Below are 13,422 nucleotides of genomic sequence, written 5' to 3' on the forward strand. Positions count from 1 at the left end.
TCATATATGCAAACCCTTGGCAACTGATCATTTTAAGTAAACTCTGTGTAATAATTAATGTTTCTTAACCCTTAGCAAATAGAAATGATCCAGTATCAAACTGGAGACATATTTCCTATTCTAAAAATGTATTCTGCAGCATTCTTTCTATTCAGTGGCCAGATTTGTGTTTTATTAAAAAAAACCTTTGACAAATGTATTAGAGTAATATTCCACTGAAACCACTAGATGGTAGCATATAGTCATTGTGCGAAATTATGGTAAAGCCTTTGAGCAAAATAATAAAGATCCATTTGTTTTAGAAGGTAAAGGAACAGTAACACCAAAAATTGAAAGTGTATAAAAGTAATTACAATATAATGTACTGCTGCCCTGCATTGCTACAACTGGTGTGTTTGCCTCAGAAAGACTACTATAGTTTATATAAATAAGCTGCTGTGTAGCCATGGGGGCAGCCATTCAAAGGAGAAAAGGCACAGGTTACTTAGCAGATAACAGATAACCCCCCATTATATGGGGCTTATCTACTAGTTATCTGCTATGTAACCTGTGCCTTTTCTCCATTTTTTCAACTTGAATGGCTGCCCCCATGGCTACCCAGCAGCTTATTTATATAGTAGCTTTTCTGTAGCAAAAACACCAGTTTTTTGCAGAGCAACAGCACATTATATTTTAATTACTTTAAAACACTTTAATTTTTTGATGTTACTGTTCCTTTAATGTAGGTCAGCACATTTCAGTCACTCATTGTACATGGAACATCAGATCTGTGTGAGTATGTGGATTCCGTAACAGTGCGTGCTTTATGCACTTCCGGGTGGTATTTTAGATACATAGGATTGGGTGTGTGGACAAGAATAAAATCACGTTTAATTCCCATATTAATTTGTGGTTTTGAAGTGGGAAAGATCAGGCGTGTTTGTGTTTTTTTTAGACAGTTCTGGAAGAAGTCTGTTTTTATTACTGGACCAGAAATGCAAAACTCTGAAAACTGTGTATTAAAGTTACCATATCAGTTATACAGGCCATACACATGTAGCTATTGTCGTCAGATACAAACATTTTTATGATAACCTGTTCATCTGTTGAGTAAATGATCCGAAAAGATATTATTCTGCCATGGATATTGACAGTTCCTTTCATCGGACAGAGTATGAAATTACAGTCATGTTCCCTACTTTGTAGGGCAATATTTGTATTGTTTTATAATATTTATAGATGATATTGTCCCAGCCAAATATCTGATTGAGGTTTTTGCTTGTATACTGTAGCTCATCTGATGACCAATTTTTCCTTTAAAAGGTTATAACTTCAAGAAGCTTTTAAAGTTAACGATACATTGAATTCTATGCCAAATGATTTTTGGCCATTTATTATGTATATGATAATACCTGAACTTGTAGTACCTCCTTATTTCTTTTTTTTATTGTTGTGTGCGTCTATATACACAGTCTATATATGGTGTAGATGGGGATTAATGCTATGGTTTAGTAGATAATTTTGGAAAGATATAGGGGCTGATTCACTAAAGGGCTATAACGCTTATCGCATGCTTTTTTGCGTTAAAAAGCATGCAATAATTAAGTCCCGAGTCATCAAAGTCATTTTGCATGCGTTATTTACCTCGCATTGAGTTAATTCTTGCATAGAAACAATATTAACGCATGATTCACAAGCACATATGAAGTGTTAAACGCACTAATTATTGCATTAGTCTGTGCGAATATTAACACCTACTAGGGGCAGGTGGTACTTAAAGAAAATTGTGGTTCGTGAGCTTTTGGCAACACAACATGGACTTTGCAGTGGGATTTTTTCAAGTATGTGTTGGCCCTAGAGGGATGTAGCCTCCAGTTTTCAGGGTAATGGTAATTTTCAGAACAGTAGTTTTCTGAAAGTAATGCTTACGTGCGTTAAATCATGCGCTAATATAGCAAGCGGCAAAATATATCACGCACATCGGGTAATAACGCACGCGGCGAGAATTGACTCAAGAAAAACGCTCATCGCGAGTTAAATAACGCAAAGAACATTGCGTCTTAATTATGATGCCTTTTCTTTTAGTGAATCGAGCGTTAAGTCGCAAAAAATAAGAAGCGATAAAATTTTTAACGCATGCTATAAATAGCACTTGTTTTATCGACCTTTAGTGAATCGGCCCCATAATGTATTACAAAATGTATAATTTTAAGAACTTGTTATAAGAGGACAAACAACACTGGCAAACAACTTTTGGCTTGAATCCAACAAATAGTCTAATATTATCTCCAATTTAAATATGTGTATAGAGTACTATGGAAGTGATATTAATGATTGGTAAGTCTGGGAGAAACACTACTCCAGTAGTAAAAGTACATAAAGTATTGAATGAGTTATTCCTGGGGAAAGAACATTTATTATTTCTGTATAGACCTGAATTATAAGCATATACAGCATTGTAAAAACGCTGTAATGTAGAAATGGATTTATAAATGGACTCCTGAATAACAATGGGTAGCCATTATAAAAAAAAACAGTACTAGAATTGAGATCATTGCCATTTATTTTAGATTAAAGAAGAGGTACTGCAAGCATGGAAAGGAGACTACACAATTGAGGACAGAGAATAATGGGAAATAAATTAAGGTTTTAGTTGCCCATTGTGCTACAAAATTGTGAATGTGCAAGTTATTTCATAGTTAAAATGAGCACTAATGTTAGAATGAATGTAAAAAATGTACCCAAAGGGACTAGTACGTTGCGAAAGTTAGAAAGGTCATGTGGATTTCTAATATGATACAATACGGGCTACCGTGAAATGTGTATTTGTAAGAGAGCAGCTTCATGCTTTGGAGAGCAGCCTCTGAACTCTAGAAATTTTGCTCATTTTGAAGAGATTTTACTGGAAGAGAATTTCACTGGAAAATTAAAAGTATACCCATCATTAGTGAATCTATGTGTCTAAACCTGAAAACTATGCATAAAGAAAAAAAATAGGCAAACTACTGAAGTCACATATAGGAGAATAAAAGTGTTATTTACTTGTGGGCCCAAATGTTAGGCACCCCCAAGTGATTGGAATCACTTACCTTATACCAGGGGAAGGTGCTCCTGCTTACAGAAAACTGCACTAGTTCAGGGCTCTTCTTAGCACACACCATGGAGCAATTGTCTTCTTCAGCTTCCTCCTTTAATCACCTGGGGCAGATGCATGTGCAGTAGAGTAAAAGTCAATTTTTTTGTTAAAGTTCAGCTTTTCACTCTACTGTGAAAATATGCAGGAAGAGGATTGCTCTGTGGTGCATGCACAAAAGAACCCTGGGGTATTAGGTAAGTCACTTGGGGGTGCCTAACATCACTCCCACGTGATCTACACTTTTCTTCTTCTCTCATGATTTTAAGGGATCAGTTTCTGTTTGGCTGAACACTATCCCATGGCAGTTTATCTGTAGGGAGTAGGGTAATCTTTATAGAAACTTGCTTTTTCTGCAGTTGATTGCTGTGGCTGGCAAATGGGTTTTAAAAAATATTGTTTTTCTCCTCACAAAATAAAAAGTTTGGCATCTAAAACCTGACAAGCTTTCTATTTTTGTCAAAAACTCACTTGTGGAAAAAAAAATCATACACCCAAGCCCAGACAGGCAAAGATCCAGAAATCTTCCCCCTAAGGGGCTGATTTATAAATCAGTTACATATTAAAGAATTGTGACTTATATATTAAAAAACTTGATTAGTGGCTTGTTAAATGCTGCACACTTCCCAGATTCACATGTATAAAATATCAGTATACTATGAGTGCTTGTTAAAAGGGGTAGGCTTACAGTGTATGTCTATTAGTGTGTGCCCCTTGATATGTATACCATGAGTAAAGAACATGAACAACTTACCATAAAAGAATGTTTGCATACACACACAACATCTGAGGCAACAATTTTTGTGAGATATGTCATTTTTAACATACCTATAATTTTATTTTTGTCAGGGAGAAAATGGGATCCCAGGCTTACCTGGACCTGCGGGAATTGTAGTAAGTTTATATTCAGTAAAAATACTATTATATTATATTAATGGAATACTGTCATGAGAAAATAAGTTAATGGCACTTATGAAGCAAAATCTTGATTTGAAATCCATTTTTTAAAAGAGCAAACACATTTTTTTTATTTTTAATTTTGAATTTTGATGTGGGGCTAGAACAGTGGTTCTCAACCTTCCTAATGCCCGACCCTTTAATACAGTTCCTCATGTGGTGACCCCCAACCATAAAATTATTCCTAAGACCATTGGAAATATATGTTTTCCAATGGTCTTAGGCGACCCTTGTGAAAGGGTCGTTCGACCCCCAAAGGGATCCTGACCCGCAGGTTGAGAACCGCTGGGCTAGACATATTCTTTTTTACAGTTTTACAGTTGCCCTCAGCCATGTGACATAGCCATGTGCTCTGATAAACCTTTGTCTCTCTTTACTACTAAGCGCAACCCCTCCCTTCCCAGGAATAGCAGGTAATAAGATAAATTTATAGCACTGCTGGTAGATAAACCCTCCTGTATTTTAGCGACTGGAGAAACAGGCAAAACTTCCCATACTGTCTCCCATTAGTTAAGGGTGATGGCACTACTGGGGAGGGGGGTGGGGGGGCAGGCCTGGACTGTGATTCAAAATAGGCCCTGTTGTCCCAAACAGCCCCGACCAGCCCACTAAATAGTGACTGTCTATGGCATTTTACAGCATTGGCATTTGCCAGAATCCACAGATTGCTAGGCTGGGCCTGCAGGTGGGCAACAAGTATCCACGTAATCCTTTTTTTGGTGTCAGTGTTAACGACACATCTTTAAGTGTCAGAGATGCCCCCGGAAACCAAAAAAAAGTTAAAATCAGAATCCCTTTACACATTTTAAAATCTCTTATCGTATGTATTTAATAGCTATACCTAAATATGGACTTGCTACACTACAGAAACATTTATTCATGTTCTAATACTGGTTATGGGAATTTAAATTACATTAACTATATATAGGTATATATCAGTTTTGTATGTGTGACTCATCACAGCTTTACTCAGAAGCTTTCACATATGCAACTCTCTGGGAAAGGTGAGGGACAGTTGGGTATGTTGTCATTTTATGACTTCCAGTAACTGACTGTGAACCTTAATTTCATTTTTTCATTGTTTTATTAATGCCTTCTTGCATTAGGATAATATATCACAAGCATAGCATAATTACAGGTACATTCTTTCTACCCTGTCCTCGTCCATCTCTGAATGTTTGCTGTTTCCATAACAACTTCTTGCTTCACATAAACTTTTTTCTCCGATTCATGTTTACTTGTTTGTCATCTAATTAACCCTTTGACATATGTTTTTCTATCTTATGCTTGCAGTTAGTTCTAATGAAATGTCATAGCTGTTTAATTCCTACCATGTGTATATATACTGTATATATATATATATATATATATATATATATATATATATATATATATATATACCTTTACAGAATGAACTCAGCACTCAGAGGACATGCTCTAAAAATAAAAAATCCTTTTATGGTGGCATTCTCTGACCTTTATCAAGAACTGCGATGTTTGTCTACAATGTAAATAAATATGCCCCTAAATGTTCTAATCTGGCCTGGACTTGGATTCAAAATAGGCACTGGCACTTCAAGTAGACAGGGTCCCAAACAGCTCCCACCAGCCCACTAAACAGTGACTGTCAAAGGCATCATATAGCAGCCCCTCTGGCATATGCCAGAATCCACAGATTGCAGTCCAGGCCTGGTTATAATATTGCAAATGCTTTATTCAGTGCTTTGGTGTAGTTCAGACCAATAAACAAGCAGTTGTGCTGCTAGTTTGTCTCAAATGGTGAAACTAGAGAACTGCACATTTGCTGCTTTATACCCCTTTGCGCACTAGAAATTCAGCAGTAATACTACAAAGATCTGACCCTGCTTAGGATACCAGAAGAGCATGGCAGCTGTAGCAGAAGAAAGATGGTTTGATTTTTGAACATAGTAGAAGCCATGGTCAAATCTAACTGCTCATTGGTTGTTGGCAACCTCATTTGTACAATATAGTATGTACATTTGGAAATAAACCCTAAAAAGTGTAATCCAAAAGATAAGACAAAAGCAGGCAGCAGTTATCACAATTCATAATCCAGGCACGGGTTACTGAACAAATAGTGTTAAGTCTGATCAGTAAACCAGAAGCCTGCTTGGGGCTTGGGCACATGAGAGGGTCAAAAAAAGAGAGGTACTGTAATTGGAATCATGTCGGAAGGTAGTTGGGGACCGTCATCAAACAGGTATTGAAATTATGGATATAGTTTACATTAATGTAATCAGAATAAACAAAGACAAATGAGGGCATTATGTTCATTACAATACCTATGCAGGAATTCCTACACTTCTGGGTGTACCCCATGGATTGATTTGGAAACTAATAAATACATGCCACACCGAGAAAGCTTTATCAGACAGAGATTGACTTTTTTTTTTCTTTTTGTCAATAAGATGATAATATAGAATTTAATGTACATTTATTATTGCTATAACATTTTCTTACATGGAGGAAAATCTATTTGCTTTGCTTTTTGTAGGGTTTAAAGGGATTCCCAGGAATAAAGGGTGAACGAGTAAGTACATTTTAATCCATAACAAAATGTACTGCCTACATACAGTGTAATGTAAAAGAAGTGAGTTTAATCAAAAACACAAAGTTTGCTTAAGTATAGTAATCAGGGATTGATACTGGTTACTAGACCTGCAACAAGCTTTGTATTACTTTACACTTTTTTTTTTTTTGCATTAAAAAATATGCAAAACGTATGCTCAGCATAAGCTTTATTTATTGCACTTATTTTGAACAAGGGGGTATACAGCCCTCCCCCCCAATTACAGATGGAGTTTTGCATATTCACTGGGGTTGCTAGTTTTATGTGTAACCATTCTGCATGGAGCAGCATAGCAACTGCTATTCTCTACTAAAATAAAGGTCTTATCAAAGCTTACTAAACCATTGTGTTGAAACAAACAAAAGAGTAAAGATTGGAATTTCTTATACTGTACATATGTACTTCCAATTTATTTAACAGTGGGGACAATTTATTAATATTGGTTATTTTTTACTGAATTTAACTGATGAAAAGGATTCATTAATTTTCACTCTCCACCCTTTATATTAATATTGTAGAATTACTTCTAGTACAGGTATGGGAACCCTTTATCTGAACTCCATTATATAGAAATATGTGAAGTGCAGGAAGGCCATCTCCCATAGGGGCTGATTTACTAAGACACGAATTCCGACCGAATTGGAAGAATTCTGATTGGAAAACGAACATTTTGCGACTTTTTCGTATTTTTTGCGATTTTTTCGGCGCCTTTACGACTTTTTGGAAATTATCGCGACTTTTTCGTTACCAATACGATTTGCGCGAAAAAATGCGAGTTTTTCGTAGCCATTACAAAAGTTGCGATTTTTTCGTAGCGTTAAAACTTGCGCGAAAAGTTGCGCTTTTTTCGTAGCGTTAAAACTTAAAAGGCGCAACGTTTCGCGCAAGTTTTAACACTACGAAAAAATCGCAACTTTTTGCGCAAGTTTTAACGCTACGAAAAAATTGCAACTTTCGGAATGGCTACGAAAAACTCGCGTTTTTTTCGCAAAAATCGTATTGGTAACGAAAAAGTCGCGATAATTTTCCGAAAAAATCGCAAAATACCGATCATTACGAAAAAAACGCAATCGGACGCATTCGGCCCGTTTGTGGGTTAGTAAATGTGCCCCATAGAGTCCAAATAATCCTAAACAATAAAACAGTATCTTGCATTTGACTGTAACTAAGCCGCATAAATCCATATTGGTGGTAAAACAGTTCTATTGGTTAGTGATGAGTGAATCTATCCCATTTGTGAAACTGCAATAAAATTAGCGAAATGGCTGCCGTGCAACTTTTTTATGCATGCAGCAATTTTTACGCGACCACAAAATTTTGCTGCAAAAAAATTGTGGTTGCATCAAAAAAAGCCGCAGTTTCAACAATAAAAGGCAAGGTCAAGTCTTTTTTCGATGCGACCTTGCCTTTTTGATGTAAACTTGTCTTTTTTTGTCGCGACTACAGGTCCCAATCATTCTAGATAATAGAACCTATACTTGTATGTATTGGATTTCTTTTTTTGCTGGACCTCAGCTAACCATATTGAAATGTCTAGGCTACAATGTAAATATAGACCCATAAAATATCTGGGGGGTTTTTCCTGATTCCATTTTAGCTACAGTTATAAGGTCTGTTATCTAATATATCATACCTGTTAGCCAGGATGCATTGTAAATTAGGACTTTTCCATAGTTTTAGTGAATAATTATTCATACATGTCTGATTTGTATTGATTTATTATCTTCAAAGTGATTTAGCAGATTTTAGGCATGGTGTTACAAATGAATGAAAAAACTGGAAAGTTCTAGGTTACAAGCATTCAAGTCCATTTGAGTAATTTAATGTAGAAGTTGTTTCCCTCTACGGGGCTGGACACAACTGGCACCCACCCATAGTGACCTCTTTTGACATCCTGTTATACTCACTTTTGACTGGCCCTCATGCATTAGTGACCAGGCTTCTGGAGAATTGGAAATAAGGGACTTCTAGCAACACAATATCTTAAAAATCAGTCACATTTGGATCAGTTACAAGCTACATTATTGGGTTAACTAGATAGTAATTTGATATTTAAAAAAAAAACATCAATGGTGCAGCAAGTAGAAAGATGGGTAAAAAATCCAGCTCTGCTGGATCAATATAATTATTGCTATATGAACACACACTGGCAAGCAAAATAATGGAATACTTTATATAGATTATAGCATAGTTTTATTTGAACATGTATCATAAGCAGATTTAAATAGAGAAAGCAACAACCACAGGGGCAGGTTTCCTCTGGTCTAATAACCAAACCAGCCAGAAGTTGGAATTTTTTCTTTTACTACAGCATAGTCAGGTACAGTTGGAAAATTGAATAGGGGTGTTAAGCACCATGTCAGTGAGCAATACCCTTTGCGGTAATCCAATGTTTTTAGGTTATGCTTCCCCAAAACTGCTCAAAAAGTTTCAGTTCATTTTGTTGCAGTGTTCTTGGTCTTGTAGCGTTGCATGTTTTAAGTAAACACATTGTGCACTATAGAAACTGAAGAAGAAAATGGAAATTTAAATTCTATGTCATTGTCATCCAGGTCCCTGACAGCTGGTGAAGTAAATTTTATAGTTCCTGGCATGTAAAATCTTAATTGATATGTGGATTGCTCATCCCTAGGTGCCCCCAATAACACTGGTTACAGTAACAATGGTAGACTCTACGGTTTATAGCTAGCTCATTATTTTTGATGTGCTGCTTAAACTGCCCTTTTTGGTTTCTAAGTATTTTATCTGGAAACAATGTCTATTACTTATAATCCGTTTTTTTACTTATGTTTTAGGGTGATCGGGGGATTTTTGGGATTAAGGGAGAAAAGGTAAAAATGATTATTTTCTAAAAATGTGGTTTCTCTTGTTCATCAAGGCTTGTTTAGTTAAGTCATATTTTTGAGCACAATTTTTCAAAATTAATTTATTTTATCATTTCCAATCATTTATAAAGGGTGAATCCACAACTCTCTTTGGCTCTCAAGGGTATAAAGGAAACAAAGGAGATCCGGTAAAGTCTCATGCTTGTTTTTGTATTATATGTCAGTTTTAAACTGTCCCTGGGTCTCATTTTCATAGTCCCAGACACAAGTTATAGAGCACTAAGGGGCATGCTTATTTTGTAACCACGTGTCTGAGGAATGCTGTGCTTTGCACCTGGCACCAGATTAAAAATATATCTTGATGCAGAGTGTAGCACTGGTGAATGCAAGGTAGCCTTGTCCTCATTACCTGCACGTCTAAAGGGTATACAGGTTAGGGATTTTATGTGGAATGTCTTAGTCGTCACAGCTACTTGCCTCCCTCAGCTCACCCTTATAAATACAACACAGCAGAATGCAGGCAGCACAAAATTCATAAGGCCCTTGTGTTCCACCTTTATATTCTTAAGGTCTTTGTGCTGTTGAGCTTACCCATGGGGCAGAGCTTAAAGTTTAAAAACTTTGAAGAACAGCTTGCATCTGTGTTTGCACTTTGCTACTTGACCTGCATGTAATAAATTACCCCTTGTTTCTTAGAAAATCAAGCAGATTAATAAGAGGCAAAGTGCTTTCTCAAGTCAAGCCTTAATAACTAAAAAATGCTTATCAATGATGCTGCTCTGTCATTCCCTTTAATGTAACAAGAGTTTAAGATTTTTTTTCATTTCAATGTCTACAGTTAGCAGGCTAAGCTTACACATGTACATGTGCATGCCTGTCTGGTATTAAATACTGAACTGATCCTAAACACAATCATGCAGTAGAACTTTAACATACCTGATGTAGAATTTAGGTAGAATGGGTTTTCCAGTGAGTTACATTCTGTCTAGATTCCTGTTTAGATTTTAAGTTTCCTTGAGCAGGTCCACTGTTCCATTTGCAGTACTGTGTAATATTTTTACATCCTGGTATTATAAAAATAAGTCTTGGGTATTGCCTAACACAATCTTTTGGCTACAATAAAAGATTACTACTAAAAATACATCTTTCCTTATATATCCACCCTTCCTTCAGTATAAATCAATTCACAGTGATTCATCGAAATGGATATTCAGTGATTCAAGAAATTCCATTACCGATATGTATATACAGGTATAGGACCCGTTATCCAGAATGCTCGGGACCAAGGGTATTCCGGATAAGGGGCCTTTCAGTAATTTGGATCTCCATACCTTAAGTCTACTAAACAATCAATAAAACATTAAATAAACCCAATAGGATTGTTTTGCATCCAATAAGGATTATTTATATCTAAGTTGGGATCAATTACAAGGTACAAGTTTTTATTATTTCAGAGAAAAAGGAAATCTGTTCTAAAATTCTAAATTATTTTATTAAAATGGAGTCTATGGGAGATGGGCTTTCCGTAATTCGGAGCTTTCTGGATAACGTGTTTCCGGATAAGGGATCCCATACCTGTATATATACAGTATATATATATATATATATATATATATATACATCAGGAGAGAGCCGGCACTCACATCAATCGGGTCACAATAGCCTGGGTGCAGGTCCAGGTGAAGAATTAGATCCAGCAGCGAAGAGACCTATAGAATTATTATTATATGGTGTTTTTTGAGAAGACTAACGTTTTGGCTATATCACTAGCCTTTTTCAAAGTGACTTCTTTGTGATCTCCAAGTTTATATAAAATACTTTTTTTCCATAAAATAATTTTATAATAAACACGATATTGAGGAAAATAAATATCTACGGGTAAGCAATGGGAAATATTTTAAGTAGTGTATTTAATGTACCAGATGCAATCAGTTATAATATTTTTCATTTTCTTAGGGTGACAGAGGCTACCCAGGCTTTGATGGAGACAAAGGCGAGAAAGGAGAAGATGGACCTGCTGGGGAAAAAGTACATGCTTTAATCTCTTATTTAGATGTGTTATGCACAGAATTGTCAAGCCAAAGCATTAGTAACACTAACATGTAGCCCTGTAGTAGATGAGGTTGAAAAAAAGTTTAACCATTTTTGTCTGCATGAAACCTACCTAATTATTAGCTGATCCAAAGGAAGGTAAAAAAAAAAAACAATTTAAAGCCTCTCCAATTTGCCTCGGAGGGGGTAAATTCTTTACTGACTCCTAAGAGAGCAAATAGAACAGTTCCTCAATCAACTTTGTACAGTCATTTTGTATTTTTGCAGTGCAAACCTATCCATATATTTTTTTAGTTGCCATAATGTCCAGTTACAAAACATAGGGACAAAATTTCCGGATCTATGTAACAGAAAGTTTGGTATGTAATAAACACTTGTATATTACTTTGGTGATTCTAACATTCAAAACATGGCCAGGTAAAAGATAGTTACCAAAATAATATAGATTTGTGTTGTCTCGCTGGATTTCCAAAAATTTGCAAAAAAGCTACACATTTGTTTCTGTAAAAGTGTCAAAAACTAAATGCCAGTTATATTGCAAGCATCAGTGAAAAGTTCATCTGTGCAGCAAACAATATTTTGTAAAATAATCATGATGTGTAGATTACAAACTGTTACAAGCAACAGGTATTTTTATACAAGTACAGATATTTTTATATCTAGTTTTGTTATGATAAATGAAATAACCTTGTTAAAAGGTGGGACATGGGCAATGGCTAGATCAGCGTTTTTCAACCACTGTTCCGCGGCACACTAGTGTGCCGCGAGATGTTGCCTGGTGTGCCGTAGGCAGGGCACCAATGTACTAGGGGGGCACTGCTCTTGGCACCAATGTACTAGGGGGGCACTGCTGCTGGGCACCAATGTACTAGGGGGGCACTGCTCTTGGCACCAATGTACTAGGGGGGCACTGCTGCTGGGCACCAATGTACTAGGGGGGCACTGCTCTTGGCACCAATGTACTAGGGGGGCACTGCTGCTGGGCACCAATGTACTAGGGGGGCACTGCTGCTGGGCACAGAGTTAAATTTTTTAACATTTTCTAATGGTGGTGTGCCTCGTGATTTTTTTCATGAAACAAGTGTGCCTTTGCCCAAAAAAGGTTGAAAAACACTGGGCTAGATGCTCTCCACTGCCATTCAAAACCTGAGCTTTATGACAATGTCAGTAAGAAAGTGTATTTTGGCAACCTTCCATTGCAAGTGAGTGTGTCTAATAACATAAAACTCACAAAGCTTGTTTTGACATGCAATATGGTGTTTCTTTGTTAAACAATGGTTCTACCTACAAAAAAAAATGTATGTTCACCCCATGTTTGCAGGGGTTTTCTTTGAATACTCTGGCTTCCTCCCACACTTTAAAAGCATACTGGCAGTTTACTTGAGTCCTGATGAAAAGAACCCAAACATGTATTGCTTAATTGTGAAAAGAAAAATAGGCTGTAAAGTCCACTAGGGAAGGGACTTGTAAATGATGAACAATCTCTGCTAATGCAGTGAGATACATTTAAGTAACGTCTGAAATTTGTTGATGAATCCAAAACATAAGGAATGATACATTTCTTTAAATGAAATCAGCATACATCAAATGTGCAAAGGGATACACAAGGCCAACGATGGTAAAGTGTATTATAATAAATAATAATAATAAAAAATATGTGTAATATTTGGTGATAATAAACTTATAATAAACTGAATCAAGCACATTATTCATAGAGATGAGCAAATATTGACACATTATGGTTATTTATATATATTCATAGATTTATTTGCTATTTCTTTCCTCTCTGAATAATTTGAAACATGTTTATCTATACTAATTGTAGAAATCCAAAAAATAGGAAAAAAGCTTCAGCAGGTTTACTGCAAAACATTTATTGTGGTAAC

General features: G+C 36.1%; 1 protein-coding gene across 8 annotated transcripts in view; it reads left to right on the plus strand.

Moving 5' to 3' along the window:
• The window catches only part of LOC101732997 (collagen alpha-1(VII) chain), a 190,409-nt gene that overhangs the window by 128,404 nt on the left and 48,583 nt on the right, over positions 1-13,422 (plus strand). For 7 of the 8 annotated variants that reach the window (XM_031899081.1, XM_031899075.1, XM_031899079.1 and 4 more), the window contains exons 81-85: positions 3,962-4,006; positions 6,585-6,620; positions 9,455-9,490; positions 9,616-9,672; positions 11,441-11,512. In XM_031899081.1, the coding sequence (XP_031754941.1) occupies positions 3,962-4,006; positions 6,585-6,620; positions 9,455-9,490; positions 9,616-9,672; positions 11,441-11,512 (246 nt within the window). The remainder of the gene's footprint in view (positions 1-3,961; positions 4,007-6,584; positions 6,621-9,454; positions 9,491-9,615; positions 9,673-11,440; positions 11,513-13,422) is intronic. The other variant, XM_031899082.1, reaches the window with a different exon arrangement.

The sequence above is a fragment of the Xenopus tropicalis genome, chromosome 3, assembly GCF_000004195.4.
Source record: "Xenopus tropicalis strain Nigerian chromosome 3, UCB_Xtro_10.0, whole genome shotgun sequence".
Lineage (NCBI taxonomy): Eukaryota > Metazoa > Chordata > Amphibia > Anura > Pipidae > Xenopus > Xenopus tropicalis.